This window comes from Lagopus muta, chromosome 22 (genome assembly GCF_023343835.1).
Source record: "Lagopus muta isolate bLagMut1 chromosome 22, bLagMut1 primary, whole genome shotgun sequence".
In the NCBI taxonomy this organism is placed as follows: domain Eukaryota; kingdom Metazoa; phylum Chordata; class Aves; order Galliformes; family Phasianidae; genus Lagopus; species Lagopus muta.
Window position 1 is genome coordinate 3732049 of NC_064454.1, and position 21621 is coordinate 3753669.

Consider the following 21621-nt stretch of genomic DNA (forward strand, 5'->3'; position numbering starts at 1 on the left):
CAGCATCCAAGGTTATATACTTGAAGCATAGACTTGAATACTTTCAGCTATGAAGACGACAATTACTGAACAGATTATCTTGAGATGGTCTCTCACACTAGCACAGAATGCTCATGACTGCACATAAAAGGACTTATCAGTTACCAAATTATATGATTTGTAGATGATAGTTCTCCAAAGTGGATTATTTCTTGTCTAAAGGGGAGTAAAAATAAAAAATGATATACATTGATTAAAAATACAGTGTCTCTGTTCAATGCAGAGGGATTGGACTCGATGACCTTTAAAGGTCTCTTCCAACTCAAATGATTCTACAATTCTAAGAAAGATTTATGTAACTCCATTAAGCAACAATATAATAATATAAATATAATAATATAAAAACAATATAATAAGTGGCTCCAATAACTTTTAGAATAAAGAATCCAGTCTTTGATACTGATCTTGCAACTGACTACATGCAGCACGGTGTCAAAAGACACTCAGAGGTTGGTCAGAGTGAGCCCTCTCTCCAGTGCTATCTTCCTATTCAGTCCAAGACAAATGTTCCTTGAGTTTGGAATTCCTTCTTATCAGGCATGAATTAAACAAAAACTGTACAGGCAACTGCTGTTACCTGAAATCTTCCAGATTCCTCTGAACTTCTGGACAGACTTTATCTTGCATAGTTTGTATATAGTGGCGATGAAGCTCTTCAGGAATGAGTTCTGGCCTTCTTTTCTCTGTAAGTCAGAAGAGAAAGTTAACAGATTATTCTTTCCAGAAGAGAAATAGTTCACACTACCTTAGAATAAAGTCGTTCATACACAACTTAAACCATCCAAGAATTCCCTTTTGCCTTCCACTTATTGATAATATGAATTTCAGTGCATTAAGCATAAATAGCTTTGGTCACATCCAGCATTAGACCAAAAGATACACTTGCCAACATGGCCACTTCTTCCCACCACCAATGCATCTATCAGAGCATGCACCACGTCCAAAACAAGAATTTGTTCTGTCTCTCCCTGTAAACACACAGTACTGTACATCTGAAGCAACCCCACGGTTATTTGCTGGGACTGCCTCAAACAGCAGGAGCTGAAAAGCAGAATTCCAAGGCAGGAGTGCCTTACCTAGATCTACAGAGATTTCATCTGGTATTGGAACTTTAAGGTTCTGCAAAAGAAAAGGAACATTGGAGGAATACATCTAACAAGCAATAAAATGCACAATACAAAGTGCATAATACAATGCCCTTCAAACCCTAAATCATATAACCTGAACAGCTGAACATATTCAGGATGGAAACCTCCCCCCTATGATACACACAGACACACACACACACACATATATAAAATGTAATACACAAGGATGATCTCATCTAAGCAGGTGATCATAGCCTCTGCAACACAACATGGTAGTCTGAGATGAGATGGTAAAGAGGTTTCTCAGGCTTACCAACACACACACATGAAATTGCCTGACCTTGACAACAGACACATCAATACACGCAGCAGATATTAACTAAAATGCTGTGTATGACAATTAAAGCTAGATTGCACGTAACCAAATTATTTTTCCTACCAGATAATGCATTTCCTGTGATTTATACAACTACCAGGCAGCTGGGGCTATTTGGCATTTATTTTACTTTATTCAATGGTAATATTTTAAACAACACAGTAAAATCCTTTTGATTCTTGAGGGCTTGACTAACTCCTTAGTTTTTTCCACTTCAGAGAGCAAAGAAAGGTAAAAATCAACTTTCTAAATATGCCTGAAAACAAAGGAAAGGTCTGGAACCTACTGCAGCTCTGTCCAAGAAGAACTGGTAAAACTCCAGGAAGACACGCCGAGTCTCCTTCGCATTGGTCTGCTTGTACAAGTCTGAGTAAAGATAGCACAACTGTGGGAAACAGGAGGAGAAGTAATTTAGAGATACTACAACAACTCTTCTAACACCCCTAACTCAAACCTTTCTTCACTGTCAGGCAAACAATTCAGCACTGTTGATTTGCAAGCCCTCCTAGCTATCTTCAGCCGATCACAGGTAGCCTCAGCTGGTCAGCTATGCTGCCCCAGAATCAGTGCAGGAGAAGGAAAAACACAGGGATCAGGCTACACAACTCAGAGCTAAGGGACAGAGACCATTCCCACTACCTTAGGCTGAAATTAAATGCTTTCAGAGTTAAATATTTATTTGTAAATAGCTGAATGTTCTAGGAGACAGTTCTCTTCATTCTTTTCTTCCTTTATCTAACATAAGCTCATGCCTGCTGAAGATCTGTATTTCTCTCCTTTCCAATCCAGCTATGTTGTTGGTAATGCTACACAAGAATAAGGAGATCCTGACACACACTACAAATTCTGGCAAGGGAAACAATTCTAGAACATCCTACCAATGCTGCAGGGTCAAACTGGGACACCACATGGTGCAGAAGAACAGCCAGGTGAGCTGGGCGAGACTTCAGGAGCTCAATGTTTTGGAAACAACTGCATTGTCCATTTATCTGTGGAGATACATGGAAACTGTTTGAATTATTCAAGAAAGCTACTGTGCAAAACAAAAACAAGAAGCTTCTTCCAACAGCTTAGCACTTCATTTGTTGAATTGAAATGAAAACTGATCAATTCCAGAACCTCCACAGTGTCATTGTAGTACCCCAGGAAGGGCTTACAATGACAACACACCTTTTAAACACATCTCTCAACACTGAATATAATGTAATGAAATACAACTCAGAGCACAGGAGAGCTAAAGTACCTCAGAATGAATATGTCAAAAGCCATGTGAGCTACACTGCTGTGACCACAGCACAGAACAGTTAGAAGAAACTTAATAAGCAAAAGGAAACTAAATAAAGCAAATAAAACTTCAAGCCTTCTTGAAATTCAAGAAGAGTAACAGAAATAAAGACAAAAATCCCCAGGTGTTACCATTTGGCACGATCAGTAGTAAGAGGAATCACATGCCCTAATTCTTAATTGAACACGAGAACAGTTCAATAAAACTAAGTCATGGAACACTTGCAATTAAAGCACAGAAAGACTAGTCAACGTGGGAAGAAGAATGGCTGAGGCTGCAAGTCATTCCCACCTGCTCCTGCTCAGTGTCAAAGTCATCATCCTCTGCTCCAATGATCTGTGGTCCCACACGGGATGAAGGACTTCCAATGCTGGACTGAGAATCCTGGGGTGAGTCAGGAGTGGGAGAAGGGAAGGAAGAGAAGTGCACTGCAGTTACTCCCTTGGAACAGTCATCTTTCTTCACCCAGTTGAAGATACTGCTATCATTTTAATCCTCCTCAAATTTCAATGGAAACCCAAGTGCCTTCATTCAACCTCGTACAAGCTTAGGGTTGCAAGATTCCTTTCAGCATAGTTCTCCCAAATTGGAAGCATTCAGAAATGTCAAAGCAGATGACTCAAAACCAATTGCATCATCTACAGATTTCTGAGCACACTAAGCATGCAGCATATGACAAATGTCAGCTTAGTATAAATGGAGAAATATGACTTTAGAAAATCATGTAAGATGAGGGAAAAATACTTCAGAAGTCATCCTAAGGAAAACAACAGCACTTCCAACCACGTTCCATTTCTATCTGCTCTGAAGGCCATAATGATCTAAAGAAAAAACACTGCTCTTCATTTAGTGTTGAATTCAGGGAATAAAACATGCACAACAGCTTTAGCCCTTTTAGGTCCAGCTGTTTTACTGCTGATTATCTATTTCTTGTCTCTAAATGGGCCCGCTCTTAAGCTCCATAAACATTTATTCAGCTAATTAACATTCCCTGCACAACTTTAATCGCGTTTCATTTGCTAATGCAAAGTTTATGGGTGCTTCATCTAAAAAGAAAGGAAAAAACCATGCCAAATGGGACTATCACAGGCGACGCTGTTGTGATTCTTTATGTTTTGGACTCACAGTATCTTGAACCTCAGTCTTCTCTGGGCTCTCATCCAGATAAACCCGCTCCTTCAGGCCACTGCGAGGACTCTGGGAAAAAAGGAAGTTCAGTTCTGGTGAGTAACAGCAAATCCAGGAAAATGAGAACAGCACAGGACGTTTTTCAGCCACGGCAGACAAATGTTTTCCTTTCTCTCAGAGCGAATTGTTAACCAGTTGAAGTACCAACAGGCAAACTGCACAGCTCCAAAACAACAACAAACAGCAACAAAAACATCCAACAAAACAGAACAACCCAATGGAGAAGGAGTTTTATTAAGAATGCTAGAAGCACTGAATAAAGGCAGAGCTGTAAAAATAAAACCTGCCAGTACACCTCTCCTTATCTTCCTCTTTGCTCTCTCCACCTTTTACAGCAGTTCATGTAGTACTCGTGCTGCTAGTTTCTCTGGCTAGCCCCTTTCCCATTTCCCAATATTTATTAGGAAGATAGCCAGGAATTCTGTTCTGTGTTTCTTATAAACAAACATGAGTGACACCTCTAACCAGATAAGGAATTGGTAGGGGAGTATTTTGAAATAGTCATCTGTGATGATCATCATAGCTCACATTCTGGAGGTGCACCTGACCCATCTTCCTATCACTACCAACTACTAGCACAGATTTGGCTCCCACATCCTTAACTTAAGCAATAAGCTTAAGTCAAAGCCCAAGCACAGAGACTCAATTCCACTGCACTAATCAGACAGTGACTTAATTAAGATTTAGGTGTTAAGGCACTCCAATGAGGAGACCATACGAGTACAGATTGATAACTGAAGAGAGAGCAGACTAGGAGCTTTTACTGTTGGCAATAATTGAAGCTTATTTGGTAGAAGTAAGGCTCTTCCTCACTTTCATGGCAATGTGCCCAGTGACTGGATCTGAGTCACAGCTACCGTAATTGGAACATTAACATGCTCTTAAAAAGATACTCTTAATTGGCCTCTCTCAATTTTGAGAAAGATGCTGTCATCCATCTTTCTTTGTCTGGTTACAGGGAGTGTGCCAGGAAAATCTAATCCTGGATAAGAACCCAAAACCCACACTATTGCTTTCCCAATCCCTAATGGAAAACCAGTGTAGTACGGTTCCTCAGGGAAATGTCTTTGGTGAGTACTTAAAAGCCTGTTCTAGTAACACACAGCCTTATTGAGACACAGCACCTATCTGTAATAGACAGAACATCACAAGCTTTAAAAATCTGCACAAGGAAAGCAAATCCAAGAGGTATAGAATCCCAACTATGGAGCTGTACAATACTCACATCAGCAATGTCACTGTTCGGTCGAGAGGGGCTGTCACTACTGTAATCCAGTTTGCTCAGAGCATCTCCACTCTCTGCCTCCACTTCACTGACCTGCAGCGATTCTGCCACAGACCTGGAGGACAAAACTCCATCCTGAAAAGATAAAGTGAGCTGTGAGCAGCACTGAGCCAGTAAAATATTTCAAGGGACAGTACTCCAACATTAGCTGTTTCAAAACCTGGAAACAAAAGCTGTTTCAAAGCCTAACCCGTTTATAAAATCTTATTTATAAACCATTTATTAAACCTTCTTCACATACCCAAAAGAGGTTGCAATGACCTTCTAAGAAAAGATAACAGAAAATCATACCACGTTTTCATGCAAACTAATACATTCCATAATTGGCACTTACTGCTTTAAAAGCAGTCCTTCACAGACTGTTTGGAAGCCCACTGTAGAGCACACTTCATACACTGACATTGCATTGTATTGCTTCTGCCAGCACAAGTCTCAACTCTAGAGGGTGCCATCTGCCTGTGCAAGCACCAAAGAGCACGGTAAAAAAACTCCTGCTTGCCCAGAACACCATCATCTCCCAAGAATTTTCAACCAGAACATATCACAGAGAAGCCTGACACATTTGGTTACCTGAGCACAGCCTGTGGCTTTGGACAGCTGCTCCTGCAGCTGAGTAATGTGCTTCTTTGTTTCCTGTATCTCTCTGAGCAGTCGTGAGCTGGAAGATCGGCTGTACTCTTCTTGCAGAGACTGAAAAGTAGTTTTATGAGGCTTCATCACTCAGGATCTCCTCGGTACCAGAGCTTACAACTACAGCCTACCACTAATCTTCATTCCACTTACACATCTTAAATAATATTCAGTACATTTGCACAACCTCTATAGATGCTATGGAACGTCTATTTTAAATAGCTCTCCTTTGTCCTGTGCCACATGACTGCAATCCAGAGATCTACTGAAATAATCACAACTGCAGTGAGGATACAGCTGAAGACCAGTAACTCAGCAGCACCAAGAAGCACTGTGCCAACTGTCGCTCCCAGAGAGAAATGACTCATGCTTAGTTTGAGTCACAGATGCTCACGTGTCCTAGGATTGGACCAGACTGACATATAAGTATGTTTCCACTTAAAGCACCCACTGCTGGTTGTTTTCCTACCCTGACAAGGATTGGAAACTACAGGGCTGATCAACAAGAGCAATTAGAGTCAGATCTCTGCACACAGAAGAGCTAGATGAAAACACAAGTCATGTTAAGGAATGCTACTGTCATGCTAAGAAGTCATGTTAAGAGAATGCCACTGAACATCAACAACCATTCCTTATAATTCAGCCCCTTCCCTTTCCTGCACCCCTCTCGAAGGCAAGCAACAAATTCCAGTACCTGCAGCCGCTCCTGCTCTTTCTGTAGCATCTTTCTCAGAATCTCCACCTTCTGGTTGTGGACAATATTATTCTCCTCCTAGAAAATACAGAGGAATTAAGGGTTAGTTACAGAGAAGGAAAAAAAAAGAAAGAAAAAAAAAGAGAAGTGTCCGTGTATTCATTTGCTTTCATTTCCCTGTCACAAATCTGCACGCCTTACAGTCCAATTCTTAACAGAAATTACAGCACTGGATCAGACCGATAGCTCTGCCCATGGCAAGGGAATGGAACCAGATGGTCCTTAGGTCCCTTACAACCTCAGCCTTTCTGTGACTCTGTGATCACATAATCTCACACCATGCAAACTGCAGCGCATCTCGAAGCCAACCTAGGAGCAGAGTAACCTCTCAACTGCCCTTGCATTATCTCAGATGGGGCAGGATATGTACTTGCAACATGCTTTTCCCACGTGATTCAACGCCCACTGGGTGGCCAGGCAAATATTCTATTTCCAATTTGTGCAAGAAGCTCAAAACAATTCCTTTGAGGAAAAAAAACAAAATAATACATGACTACATTTTTTCCACTGCTAAATTGGTTCTCTGGAAAGAACACTTTAAAATCTTACCCCCATAAGCACCGGGCTAGTAATCCTTTCTGCATTTCCTGATGTGCCAGGCGAATGGGGTGATGTCATGATGGGAGACATATGCCCAAATGCTGCCAGATCCACTTCAGAATCAGCCAAGGGAATCTGGGGCGACCCCGGTGGGCGCCCCTGAACAGTGAGAGCTACATAGGAACCCGCTGCAGGGAGAACAGAAGTCGTATTTCAGACATACTTGCAGATTTCTAATTGCCATTTCCTCTCCCCTTTTGTGATAATCATTCTTAATGAAAGCACACGGTGTAATTTCTAGTCTGCCAGGTTACATTTACAGTATACATACACTCATACCACAAAATAAACTGTGCTAGGGCAGAAAACACCGCTAACACTTTCTTCCAACCAAGAATTCACTTCCCTTGGAAATGCCAGTGCTCTGCACGCAACATAAAGCAATCTGCCTTAATGCTGCCTGAGCAGCTACAGCATTTCAGGTGAAATCAAAACAGGGGAAGATAGCAGGCAAGGTCTGGCAGTAACTTCAGATGCCAAACCAAGGAGAAACTGCAGAAGCAGCCACCCCACCTTTCACTTTACTGCCTGTTTTGCACACACCTTTACCTCCCAGCACAGGGTCACTTATCTATGCAGTGACATGGACCTTGTCCGTGTACTCGATAGATAAATTAGACATTGGTCCTTTTAAATTCTGCCTTTCATGCTTTTTAAAGGAGCAAAGTGGAAAAATAAAATAGGAACATGCCTTTACTTACACTTGATCAGCTTTACCACCTCCAAATGGTTTGAGTGTGTTACAAGAGTGCCATTCACCTGGGGATATCAGAGGGAAGAGAAGAAAGCAAACTGTGTTTGGCTACAGCTTTCCAGACAAGGAAAATCTCCTTTGGGTACACACACATTACACAATAAGCAATGCAGCACAATGAGGAACAGTAATGTTTTCCCCCTTCTCTATTCCTCTGTCTTTCAAGAAACTAACGGATGAACAACTTCTGAGTTTGTTCAGTGAGCTCTACAAAAAGAAAAACACAGACACACACCAAAAGAAACAAGCAACCAAACGCAGAAGAGCAACACACCAAAAGAAGATTTAGGGTAGTTAATTTTACTCATTAATTTACAGAACTGGGGTTCCAAACAAGTATGTCTGTGTCATAGCAGCAATAACAGCCATCATTTTGCAGCACTGACTTACAAAGTCCTTTTAGTTTATGGTTTAATCTGTAAGTCATTAGAGACTGAGAGATAAGTTTGTTCTGGGTGCAGATCTACTCCTTTCCCCTACATTGCTGTTGGAACCTTGTAGGATGTTGGACTTGCATCAAGTCCTGAGATTAGAATGATCTCCATTAACAAAACCAGCTTTCAGCAGTGGGCTCGCAGTGGTTAACGTACGTCTCCCAAACAGGAAAACTTCTACCACTCCTCTCCCCCACAGGCAAAAGCAAACATCAGTGCAGAGACATCAGTGACTTTCTTTCAAGGAAAGAACTCATTTGAGTGAAAGGATCAATTTCTCAGATGAGCTGAATGTCCTTACCTTGATAATTCTGTCACCCGTTTGCACTCCAGCTCGCATGGCTGCTCCATCTAGAGAAGCAAGAAACCATTTAGTTCCAATTTCAGTGTCACAGGAAACAGGAATGGTTTAAACACTTCTGTATTTCCATGAGAAGCTACTTCCCATCCCCACTCCAGCTTCCTCTTTTTTAAATCAGACTAAAATCTCTGAGTATCTAGACTGAAGAAGGTTCTCTTTCCACTCTGCAGTAGATACAAGCCACAATCCCACCACGTCACCCAAATTCTTTATTCCCTTTCAAATGTGAGAGTCAGTTTGCAAATACATCGAGATGCTGAGAGAGGTGATTCACTGCATCCCAACAGTGCAACACCCTTTGTCCATGCACATCTGTTCCAAAGTTCCTGATGGCTACAGCCATCCCACCCACAAGGAAAGAATTTGGAGCTTTCTTCTCCAGCTCATGCACACGTTTCTTTGATTCACATGCAAACCCTCTAGGTTGCTCTCTGGTCAGCACATTTAACATGCCTGCTTACCTTCTTTGACAGACTGCACAAAGACTGGGTTGTCTCCACTGACTGTCAGCCCAAATCCATTTTCATCCCGTTGGATAACAACACACCGCTGAACAAGACCTGCATAAGAAAGGTGCAGAAAGGGCAGAAGAAAGAGAAAGAGAGAAATACAAAGAGACACAAGCTAGGCATCAGTCCAAAACCTTATCCTCCTAGATAATCACAGAGCACAGAGAGAAACTGGTACAAGACAACAGAGGGAAATATATATGACAGACAGAAACAGGGCAGCAGTCCAGAAACAGATAGGAATGTCAAGACAGGTCAAGCTTATTGCTTCAGTTCCACAGCACAGAGATGAACAACAGCAGAGATGCAGACAGCTTGGGCACATCGGGCACAACCTGAGGTAAAGCAGGTTGTAAAGAGCAGCTATGTGCATGTACCAATGAGCACAATTTATCTCTGTCCAAACCAATGGCTCTTCAAAGCATGGCATTGGCTCATAAGGTCCAGTACACCATCAAAAACAATTTCTACATGCTACTTAAAAAAAAATGCAAATAGGTCCCAAATCTCTCACACCAACACCAATGGTTGCACTGATGCAGATGTACTGACCAGGAAAAGTTCTTCTGCAAAAATCTCAGCTCAGCTCAGCTCCTTCTGTTCCAGGTGAGCGCAGACCCAGAGCAGGAGCACTGAGGAGTAACTCATGTTACTCGTGCCACATGTGCTACACTTCAGAAATCAAGACCCAGCCTCTCACTGAGCTATTTCTGATCTATGAATGGAGCCAAAATGTCAGCAGTTCTGAGTCTGAATCTGCTCCTCCTCAAGCTTGCTGTGTGACATCAAAGGAAAACTTTCTTACTGGAAATACTCAGTATAGTGTTATAGTGTGAACACAAACACTGTTGCAAAGACAGATGTACTCAGTAGGTGCAGCACTTTGAAAAAGCAAAGTGCAAGGTACGTCTGTTGTTCACCTGGAAGTGAAACAAGGGGAAAAAAAGGAGAAGGCAGCAGCCCCTGCACACTCATTGCAGAGCACTTCCCTGAGAGCATCTGCACAGCACCTACCACAAAGGAGCCTTTATCTGGAAGAACAACTTTAGAACTCTGCAAAATGCTTCAAGGACGTTGTTTTATTTACATAGCAGAAACCACTAGCTACTAAACATCACCTTCCTTCCAGCAGCCTGCTTTGCTGCTTCGCTTCTCAAGCCACGTCAGGCAACAAATTCTGCCACCAGCATCTTGAGACAGACTTGGATTTCTCTTCCACAATCAGATAGCAACTTGAAGCAACGTTTGGTGTGGCAGGAACAAAAGAAATTGGGACGACAGTCTTTGCTGGAATCATTTTGTAAGGAAAGAGTTGTAAGAGTGCAAAGTCACCTCCATGTTTTAAATTGCTTTTGCACCAGTGTGGCTCTGCAGCAACTCCCAATGGAAATGAGGAGTCTCAAATGAAACACTGCCTACCCAGTCAGCCCTGTTCTCCTGGAGCGTGGCCCATGTGGAAGCAGTGTGGGAGTGGTGGAGAAGGTTGCACTGCAGCACTTCTACATCCACCTGATCCCAGTACCATACCCCAGTAATCCCCCTTCTGCTCAGAAGGTTGCAACAAATGTCACTACACACAGTGACGTACGATGAGCAGAGCAGAGATGGACGTAAAGTGAAAGCAGACAGGAGGAAGAAAAACCACCACCTCTCACACCCTCTTCATACACTTCAGTGAGAGAACATGCCTCTCCCTTTTGTACCTCCCATTTTTCTATATGACCAAGCTTCTTCAAGTCTCACTTCACAAGAATGATGCCCCAGGGTGGGGTGTGGGAAAGAGAACACATGCTATTTCATAAAAACAGCTCGTTTTAAACCCTGCTGCCAGACGTGCAGGTTTTATGAGTAAGACACTAACTAAGCTTTTGACTCATAAGAACTTTCCTTGCTTAAAGGCACAGCACAGCCCTGTGTACTCACTGCTCTGCCATGACAACTCTCTCTCCCAGAACCAATAACCCCTGGATCTTGTACTGATAAGCTTCTTCCTTGAATGAACCTGAGGCCAAAGCAGAGGCAAAGCATTGGGGGATGCAACAAAAGCTGACCTGTCAGAGTATTAGTTAAGTCCCAGCAATAACCACGTTACACAGCTTCACAGCACAAGTCTCAGTCTTATCCAAGACCATCATTTAATTGGGCTCACTCGAACCCAAACTATTCCAGTATTGCCATTTCCCTGTAGTTGTTCACTTATCCCTGGACAAGAAGCAGCACTCAGCCCTTCTCTAGCACATTATGATGAGGCTTACATAGGCCAGCTGAGAAGCCATGCCTGAGAAAGACACACAGCAGCCTTACAGAGATGTAAAGCACTACCTGGAAACAACTTCACCCACTTCAAGACAAGTCTGCCAGCTTGGAGCAGCAATGAAGAGCCCACGCAAGCAAGTAGTGATGGGTTTTCATTCACATTTCATTCATTTCTCACTTGTGCTGAACAGAAACTGAGCTGCTCGTTGTGTTCATTCTTACTGTGGTATCTCACTTTTTCCAGCTGAAGTTTAAGAAAAATTACAAGGTCAATGAACTCATTGCTGACAGTAATCAAAATCAAAGCAGTAATGATCTTGTTCCCATATTTGCTTTCACACGACAACGTCTTGCAATGAGGAAACACCATTGCAACTATGTTTTAAGTAAAAATGAAATAAAAAATAAATAGATTTTCATATTTTGAGTAGATTCCTAAGATTCTGTAAGAAAAAAAAATATATCTTTAAAATCCTTTTTCCTCGTCACGCATATTGCAGTTCCAGAAGTTGTTGGGACCTCAAGCCAAGGGTGCAGCAAAGCAGCTCAGTGTGCACTGCAGTGAGATGCCTGAGACACGAAATGAAAGCAGCTAGGAACGAACAACCTCAGACAAAAAGGCATTACAGGGAAGAAGACCAACTCTTCAATAGGTGGCACTATTCCCTCTGGGACACTGCAGCCCCTCACAATGCAACTTCTGGGCAGCAGGAAGGCTGAAGTCCCAACTCCAAGGTCACAGCACAGTATGGTAAAAATGAGCATTTCAGGCAGTTTGGGCAGACACATTTCAACAGCCCACGAGCCTCCTTACTGCAGAGATCATTTACCATCTCTACAGATGCTAAACGTTTTGAAGCTATTCGGTAAAACACCAAATTTCACCTTCCAAATAAATCAGGAACTGATACTGAAAACTTGACTCTCCAAAGAGCAGAGCCACGAATCACAGCTCCCACAGCAAAAAGCAGCTCCTGCTCTGCTCCAACTGTGTGGGACACAGCATGGGAGGAGACTTCTCAACTATAACCTCCCCAGAGGCTTGAGGCCACAATGGGAAAATGCAATTCAGTACAGTGATTGGACGTGAATCATTGGATAAACAAAAACAAACTCCCTGGGGCTTTGAGAACGTCCAAATGTTTCACTCTGGGAGGGAAGCTTTATTTCCAGCCAGTGTTTGCAGAAAACCCGCTCCACAAAACGAATAAAACCATCAGCTTTCATACAGGAAATTTCTCATCGGGGGAAATTGTTGTATTTCACTATATTTTAGTTATTACCACGTTCTCCATGCAAAATGCCATATTGGAGGCATTCTTCAGATTCCTCTACTAGCTTGGCAACAGAAGTCAGATAAAGCCAAAGCAAAAACTGTACCATCTGAAATGATGCAGCACACAGACCTCTGATAGAGCTGTTCATGAACATGGCACTAGAAGCCATCCACAAAACTAGGTATGGTAGCCTTCCTAGAAGAAAGGAACAATGTGTTTTAACCATTAAACGTAGGACTGGCAGCTCCCATAGCAACAATGCATTCGGTCCCTGTGGTCAAGGGCCCCTTGCTCTCATCGGGGCCAGTTCTATCACATGGGCTCCCAAGAGGCCTTTTAATAGGCTGGAAAAACGGTCCCAGCATAAAGACACAAAGCTGGTAGGAAAGAAAACAGGAAGAGTAAGGAAAGATTCTCCAGGGTTTGATTGTAGAAACACTTCAACAGGGGCAAAATCTGGATTTTTCAATCCAAAGTTGAAGGTAACAAAGTGGAAGAGTGTGCATAAGGCCTAGCCTATCATTTGGGCTGGGAAATGACCATTGCTGAATATAAAAGAAGGCATCTTTGGAGAGCAACCATGTTGTGGGGAAAGGTAACCAACATCCAAGCTCTCCCCCTTAGAGTTACTTTCAATTATCAGTTTGTTTGAGAGACAGGAATTCTACTTCAAGCAAGAGGTACTAAGCACTGTGAAGGCTGTGGCACTAATTATTCCATTACAGCATACCTGAAATTATACCCAATCACTCTGCTCATCATCCAGGCTTTGTTGAGAACCCAGACACAAATCTGGATTTATGGGAGAAAATACCTCACTCTAAGTTTAATACGATCATAAATCAGCTTCTGTATCTCGAAACATTTTCCTACCTAACCACTCTCCCCCCACAGACCACTCAGATATTTCAAACAAAAAATCTGGTCTACTGCTCCTTCATTAAGGATTTCAAGAGGTCAGAACAAACTCATACATCGAAATCACCTCCTTTCCCCGATGTCACTCAGGACTTTCCTATTACCCCCCTTCCAAAGGCTAGCCCAAGAAAGAGCCAGTTAACAGCCAGTCACCAGCCAGAAAAATATCAGTACAGTATTTCTACTTGCAGATCTTAAAATATTTCGGTCCCTTCCAAAGCAAACAACAAACCTCTCTGCACATACCACAGGACCTGGGAAAAGCAGAGGGGAGAGACAAAAGGCAGGGCGAGGTCCAACACAGAAAAGGCCATAGGAAAGGAAGGATGAGTGGAAACTGCTCCCAGAGATACTGGGCACGGACAGAGCATCTGCAGGAAACTTTGGGGGAAGCGAAAGCTTAAGTTAGGAAGTCATGTTTCTTTCTGCCATACATGAAAACCAGGACACTGTGCAGACTGAGGGAGAAGTATAAACACAGATACATTCCATTAAGCATACCAAATGTTTCCTGTAATTAAACTAGAATAGTCTGACAGCACCTCCAGTATATTATGGGTAAGCAGCATCAGGCACAATGATGGTGCAAGCCGTAGGATCCAGTCAGCTGTGCTGTCACCAGCCAGCATCAACCCAGCAAAGGAAAGAACAAGTCAAGGCTTCAGCATAAGCTCATCAGAAACATCACCCTCAAATATGCACCTTCTGAGCAGGTTGTTTCCTTGTTCATTCCTTCTGAGCAGAGAAGGCAGATCTGTAACCTGCAGCTGTTAAGGTTTCCAGCTCTACTGAAGCAAATTAAGGCACTCTCAAAACCTGTTCACAGTTCCTGAGGAACACAACCGTCTCACATTACTTTCTGTTGGTTTTTTCTTTTTAATAAGAAATATGTATGATTCAAAATCCAGGGAAAGCAAAGAGATTCCCTACTAACAGAAAGAACAGACCACAGCTCCCTAAACCACAACTGAATGGCTTTGCTAACATGCCTGTGTTGGTTTAGAAGAAACTCTATGGGTTTTTTGTTTGCTCTGTTTTATTTCTTTATGTTCCTTACAATCAGAGCTATGACAGCAACATGTATTTATTACTCAGGTAGTTTAAGAAGCTGGATCACAGTAACAACAGGTAGCTTTATTGGAGTGAAACAACACAGCTGATACTTCAAGACTCACTGTATCTGTTCCAAGGCTACAGGAGGTTATACAGCAAGCACAATTACCAGCAAAGAAAAATACGAAACAGAAAGTATTAGGGACAAGTATTTCAAATACCAGGAAGAAAAAGGGAAGGGCATGGAGGCCAGCCCATGACTGGAGTGAAGACAGAGCTGGAAATACAAGATGAGAAACACGATGTGCAGCAGTACTGGCCAGGCTCAGCCCAGGCCCAAGGGTCTCACAAGCTGGCAGAATTCAAGACAGCACCCACCAACCTGTGAAAACTTACTGCAGTTAATTTCTTAACATATGAGTGCAAATCTCATTAGGGATCACAAATCCAACAGGTCGTTAACATAAGGGTAGGAAGAAGAGTGTCGCAGTCTAAAGACTAACATATCTGATGCAAGCTGAAGAAAGCAGGACGAGCAAACAGGCTCTGCTCAGCAGACATCCCTTCCAGCAGCACCCATGGTGGCGTGCTGGCAACACAATGACGTGTAAGGCTACTCCTGTCCCAGACTGCTTCGTGCCTATTTGTTCCAGCCTACAAGCTGACAACACAGCAGTACACAGCAATGCCAAAGGAGCAGGGAAGTTACTCCCTTCTTTTGAATGAAGAATGATTAAGTTCACATTCTTCCATTATTTTTTTTTAGTTATTTTCAGTGATGTTTTTTCCCCCTTCCTTGAAAAATGAAAAGAAACTGATAGGAGATCCTTACCAGACAGTGCAAAATGTGAACTACAACCAGCTCATCCAGATTAACTGCTACAATCAGAGCAAGGCAGACTACAACTACACACGCTCCTGTGGAGCCCAGCATGAGCCACCTTCATACAGTGCCAAAAACAAATGATGGCACAACGTCTCCAAGAACAGCAGCCCCACCAAGTTTTCCCAGTTAGGAAGAGATCAGGAGAAGGGGTGACAACCTGTGCTTGCCACCTGTGGGTTAGTTTCCAGGCACTACAAGAACTACAAGCTGATACACTGAAGCAACATTTAAACCCAGTATCCCACTCCTTGCTGCAGAGCCAACCATGCGGACCACGTAAGGGATAAATAAAAGCCTCAGGTGCACAGACAGAAAGCATGGAGCAGACTGCAAAGGTGCAAGGCTGCAGCAGCTGCTGGAGCTTACCATACGTCTCGGATCTACTCTCCTCCGAACTAGACTTTGTCTTCTTGGAGGAGCTATCTGCACGAGAGCAGGAGAGAAGGAGAGAGAGATATAGAAAATATGGAGACCAAACATGAGAAGAAAAAAAACTTCATGAAAAACACAGACTGATTTATTAGGTTAAATCGTGCAAAACACAAATAAGATGTGAACAAAACATAGGTGAAACACTTGGAATAAGGGGTGAATAATACGAGCGTGAAGGCACAGGTAACACCACAAAGAATTTATCACAGGATTTGAGACACAATAAAGGAAGTTCTCTGCTATGAACTGTAGAAAATATTTTGGGCAAAAAACAGTTCAGACATGGAAATCCATGGAAACCCATCTCCAGAGTAAGTAATAAATGTGTGCACAGCGGTTCAGCATTCTGGATTCACCCCTTACAAAGAAGGGAATCTTATGGAGGCTACAGTGTGGAGTTCATCCATCAGACCAGATCACAAGCATCCTAAAAGTGGTGCCAGGTAGCAGCCCTCAAAATTTTGCATTACTTTTATCAAATTGAGATTAAAAGATTCCTGAGGTTTGCTTCCAAAGAGTTCTTTCTACCAAAGAGGTTCATAGCCTGAGCCCTCCCTCAGCCAACCCCACAGTTCTACATTACATATCCCAAGGACAAAGGACAACAACCACTAATTCAGATTTTTTCCCTTCTTTTTTTTTTTAAACAGACATTAAAAGCCCATTTCAATTTATCCTGTGTACATCAGGAAGGAGTGATGCAGCCAGTGGCAGGAAGCATTAACGAACAGCACGATTTATAAACATCAGCTCCAAATGCCTAGTGCAAAAACACATTCTGCAAGTTTTACAGCCTTCCAATTCAGCTCTCATCTCTTCCTCAAGCCCCAGGGAATTGACTGGACTAAACAGCAGAATGCACAGACATGGAAAAGCACATTGCATGGGGCCAGGAGGCTCAGGCAAGAGCCTGTCATGCATTTTATGAACACACACAGTAGTCACTGGGTTAGTCTTTCACAGAAGGAAGGAAAAATCCCTGCATGCACCCTAATTTCCCATGACAGCACTGGACAGGTTGAACAAGCTGACCTCTCAGAAGGTTAAAAAATAGGACAGCACAGCCTTTAAAAAAACAGAAGCTCATCATAAAATGCATCACGTTGGAAAGCACAAACTCATTTCACAAAGGACAGAGATGGTTCAAAATCCACCACAGTTCAAAAGATCCAATCAGGAATATTAGCTCTAGTTGAGTCTGTAGGGTCTCACATTTCACGCCTTTTTCTACTCAACAGCCAAAAGAACGACTGACAACTAATTACAGTGTTTGCCTCCTGAAATTTCAGACTAACTTTTCTGAAAGAGGAAGCAGTTGTAATTACTCACTGACACCACTAATCTGGGTTTATTCTCACACAATTAACAGCTACTTTGTCGATGAGCGTCTTTAAAAGCAAGCCTGCATTCATTTCAATGCCTGCATGCCTCAGAAGGGCTTTGCAAACACAGAACAGCAACACTCCTGAACACCACATATGTTGACACATTAAAACCGGTTTCATTCTGATCCCCAGAAGCCCAGGCCAGGATCTTCACCCGCGGAGTTTTAAAGCTTTACCTGTGGGATCGAAGTCGTGGGTGCTGCTGCAGCGCTCAACCTTCTGCTTCTTGTCTGCTGGAGACTCTCTGCTCAGAATGCTGCCGTGCCTGTGGCAAGCAAAGCAGAGTCTTGACTACTGCACACAACAGCCCTGCTCCACCTGTGAGTCTCTGGAAATAACCTTAAGTAGTCCTGATGGCAGCGAGTTTACAGAGATGGCACGCATTGTGCTCAGCGCTAAATCTATTTCCAAACTGTCTGCAAGATGAAAAGTGATCTCCCAAAAAACTGAAAAACCTCCCCAAATCGTTTTACATGAAACACCCATCCATGCAGAAGTTAAAGGCATGGAACACCCACCACCAACCAACTGAAGGAAATGGCTGCATGCTGTGCACAAGCAGTGCTGCTTTATCTGCCACTCCAATCCCAGCTACGATGACCATCCAGCATGCACAGCAAAAGGCAGCACTGCACCATGCACTTGGAGTACACCACCAAATTCTTAGCACCTTATCCTGATCTAACTATTAATCTGATCTCATCTGTACTGGGTACTTCTAGGTTTGCATGCTTTTCTTTTTCTTTTTTTAAACAAGCATTCCTCCTTCAACCATACTGTGTTACAACGTGCAATGTACATAAGCAGCCAAATGTCAGCAACTTACCTTGTAGGTTTTTTAAGAGGAAACCTGAAAAGAGAAACAACAAATATAATGAGCTTTTTTAGATTCTCAGTATTATGCTTGATATTAATGCTTATGCTTAAATACAAAGTTATTCTACGTTCTTGCAGTGCCTTCAGAAGAGAATAACAGATCTCTTCCACTTCAGCAAATTATTGGCCCATCTAGGCAAAAAATTGTCAAGGCAAGGTTTCCAACAGAACACAACAGAAACAGAATTCGTGCTGTCAAATCCAGTGTCCAGTAGGTCTATCTTTCCCATTAGCATAGCAGCTCATCTTCCTCTCAGAACCACTAATTTCATCAATGAAAATTAACATAACTCAATTTTTCAGCCTGCTGATGGATTGCTTGTCCAGCATCTGAAGAAGGTCCAGACTGTCACTGAAAATTCTCCTACAGATGTAATACTTCCATTACTTCCCTCCCATGTGGGTTCCATGAAGCCCAGCACTGCAACTCGTGCAGTCGTTCCCTAACAAGATGTCTTAATTATTTTCATGAAATTGGTCAAATTTGAGACAATGGTGCAAAGTTAAGCTGGAAATACAGTAACTACTTCAGATGTTACTTCTGCAACACAAACAACACAAGCAACAGCTCAGACGCAAAAGCAGGCAGAAGTGTATGTGCATTCTGTAATGAAACAAGCAGGACCTACAAAACCTGGAATTTGTTCTCCTTGAATTACCACAGACAGATGACAGAGCGAGGAGTACGCCACCCAGCTTAAAGCACCAACCTCTACTCTGTTTTTCTCAAAACTTTTCATGAGTTTCAGCTCCCAACTCACATTCAGCTAAGCCGGACACTTTGCAGCGTTCCCACAGAGATCCCCTGAGCACAGGCAGGAAGGCTGCCCCACATGCTCCTGTTTGCAGCTCCTTTCTCCATACGTGCATCACCAAGCCCTGCGATATATCGAGTGGCACAGCCCGAAACAGCAGCCTCAGAGCTAACTCCCTCCCAGTTACCTGGAAAACATAACTGGACACACAGACACAGCGCAAGCACCCAACTTAATCCTTCACTTCAGCTAACAACAGCTAACAACTGTGTGTACAGCTTTAGGACTAGGCAGCTTGAGCCCAAGCACACACTGCTAATAGGGCACAGCACTGAAATGAGTACCTGGTGACACACCAGGTGAGTGACCCTACGGTGACACCAACAACTCTGTCTGCCTGTTCCAGGAAACAACCACACAGAGCAGACCCAGGGCACAGCAAACAACAGCCACCCAGCTTGGACCCAATGCTGAGCAGTGAGCAGATCAAAGAATCGTGGAATTGTTAAGGTTGGAAAAAAACATTGAGACATCGGGTCCAACCATCAGCGCTCACCCAGTGCTACATCCAACAGCAGCAAGGGAAAGCAAGTAGTCCAGGGAAAGGATCTATAACCCTTCAAAGGCAGGGGAAAACATCCAAGATGAATTACATCTTTTTATTATTATTATTTAATCAATCGCACTTGCTTTTGTTTGCTTAAAAACATCCTAACGCCACTCAAGAATATTTTGATGAAGCATTTCAGAGAAAAAGCTTATTCTGCAGTCTCTCCCCACCAAGTGTGCAGAACCCCTGAGCTTCAGCTCCTGCAGCAAAAGGAGCTGTTGACAAACAAAACAGAACCAGCTCATTGCCGCACTGTTTACCCAAACAGCTCAGAGTTATTTACAATGTGCTCAAGCAGAAGCGCAAACAGGGGATTTTTGAGGTCTAGAAGTCACGATGTTTCTGCTTAATGCATGTAAGCTGTTGGCGCTAATTATTTATAACGAAAACACTGATGGCTTTTATTTTTATGTGGAAGCCTTCAGGATTTCTTTGGGTCAGAACGGGAGCTGAGTTCTGAGTGGGTTCTGAGCTCTCCTAAGGCTGCAGCCCTCAGCAAGGCCAAGCCTTGTGAGCACAGCCCCGACCCTCCCCGGGCTCCGGCCCGGCCCGGCCCTCCCCGTCCTGCCGACAGCCCGCTGCGGGGCGGAGCTGCCCGGAAGCGCTGGAGCCGCGGGAGGGAGGGAGGTGGGCAGGCCGGCGGGGAGGGCCTGGTAGGCCGCGGGCCTGGAAAGACGAAGGCCGGGTAGGCCGCGGGGCCTGGCAGGCTGCAGGCCTGGGTAGGCCGCGGGAGCGTTCATGCTCACGTTAAATCCGAAAGCAGCACCGAACGCTGTGTCACTTCACTCAGCACCACGTGAAATAAATGTCAGGGTGCGGCCCTCGGCTGGAGGCTCAGCCCCACAGATTGCTGGCACGTTTGGGTTCCACGATCGAACCCTGCAGACATTTTGTCTGATAGCTGATGAACGTCAGCGCATTTTCAAACTCGTCGCTCCGCTCTCTCCTCCCAAATACCAGGAACAATTAAAAGCCAAGGCACATTCTGTTTCTAAAATACTGGGTCAAATAATTTCAAGTAACTCAAATGCATCAAATTACTCAAAGTATGCCCTGTTAGTCACGCTGCGTTGGTGAAACCTATTTACCAGAAAGCCCAGTGAGAAACGTGTACCAAGAACGAGAAACACTGCATTACAACTCACACGTGGATGCACAACTCGGTGCTGGAGCCGTGCCCGCGTGCTTCCTTCCAGAAAAAGACAGTTTGAAAATCTGTGTCCAAACACACCCGAGCGAGGAAAGCTCCCCAGCTCCAGCAGCACAAAGCATTCCATTCCAGCCCTGGAGGTTGAAAATATATCTGACCATAAATAGCACAGCGCTCCGATAACCATGTTGGGGTTGCTGGCTTTTTTTTTTCTTCCAGCTCCTCCCGTTCTGAAATATTACAAGATTTCAATTAATTGCTGTCTCCAGAAGCGATCAAAGAAAAAAAATATTTAGATTCAGAGAAGTTCTGTGCACTTTACTGCTCACATCCCTGAAATTTTGAGGCCTGTGCGTGTTTCACAGTGGAATTATGAATTACTACAACTTGTGCCGAGATGAGTAAGAAATATTGTGAAACCCACACAAAAGAGAGCAGCCAAAAACTGCTTGCTTGACGGAACTCATCTTTAATTAGGAGATGAACAGTCGCAACAGAAGCTTCTTCACTGCTTTATTAGTTTCATTTAAAATAAGGCACTGCTTGTCACAGACAAACCTTCTCACAGAATCTCAGATTTGGGAAAAACAGCAAAGTCACCCAACTACCCTGAACCCAACAGAGATGAGAAACAATTACAGGTTCATTCGTATTTTCTACACAGTTAGAAAGAGAACAACCAGAGGTTGACTTAGAGCCTTATCCACCTCCCCAGAGTAA

At 43.3% G+C, this 21621-nt stretch overlaps 1 protein-coding gene across 4 annotated transcripts in view; it reads right to left on the reverse strand.

Annotated features, from left to right (window-relative positions):
* The window catches only part of ARHGEF12 (Rho guanine nucleotide exchange factor 12), a 66855-nt gene that overhangs the window by 24572 nt on the left and 20662 nt on the right, over window positions 1-21621 (reverse strand). For 2 of the 4 annotated variants that reach the window (XM_048968161.1, XM_048968162.1), the window contains exons 2-17: window positions 18337-18360; window positions 17687-17775; window positions 16060-16116; window positions 9256-9354; window positions 8735-8784; window positions 7947-8004; window positions 7195-7373; window positions 6586-6663; window positions 5832-5951; window positions 5202-5336; window positions 3914-3985; window positions 3080-3172; window positions 2382-2492; window positions 1790-1888; window positions 1116-1158; window positions 617-722 (exon numbers count right to left, since the gene is read on the reverse strand). In XM_048968161.1, coding sequence (XP_048824118.1) covers window positions 617-722; window positions 1116-1158; window positions 1790-1888; window positions 2382-2492; window positions 3080-3172; window positions 3914-3985; window positions 5202-5336; window positions 5832-5951; window positions 6586-6663; window positions 7195-7373; window positions 7947-8004; window positions 8735-8784; window positions 9256-9354; window positions 16060-16116; window positions 17687-17775; window positions 18337-18360 — 1413 coding nt within the window. The remainder of the gene's footprint in view (window positions 1-616; window positions 723-1115; window positions 1159-1789; window positions 1889-2381; window positions 2493-3079; window positions 3173-3913; window positions 3986-5201; window positions 5337-5831; window positions 5952-6585; window positions 6664-7194; window positions 7374-7946; window positions 8005-8734; window positions 8785-9255; window positions 9355-16059; window positions 16117-17686; window positions 17776-18336; window positions 18361-21621) is intronic. The other 2 variants (XM_048968163.1, XM_048968165.1) reach the window with 1 other exon arrangement.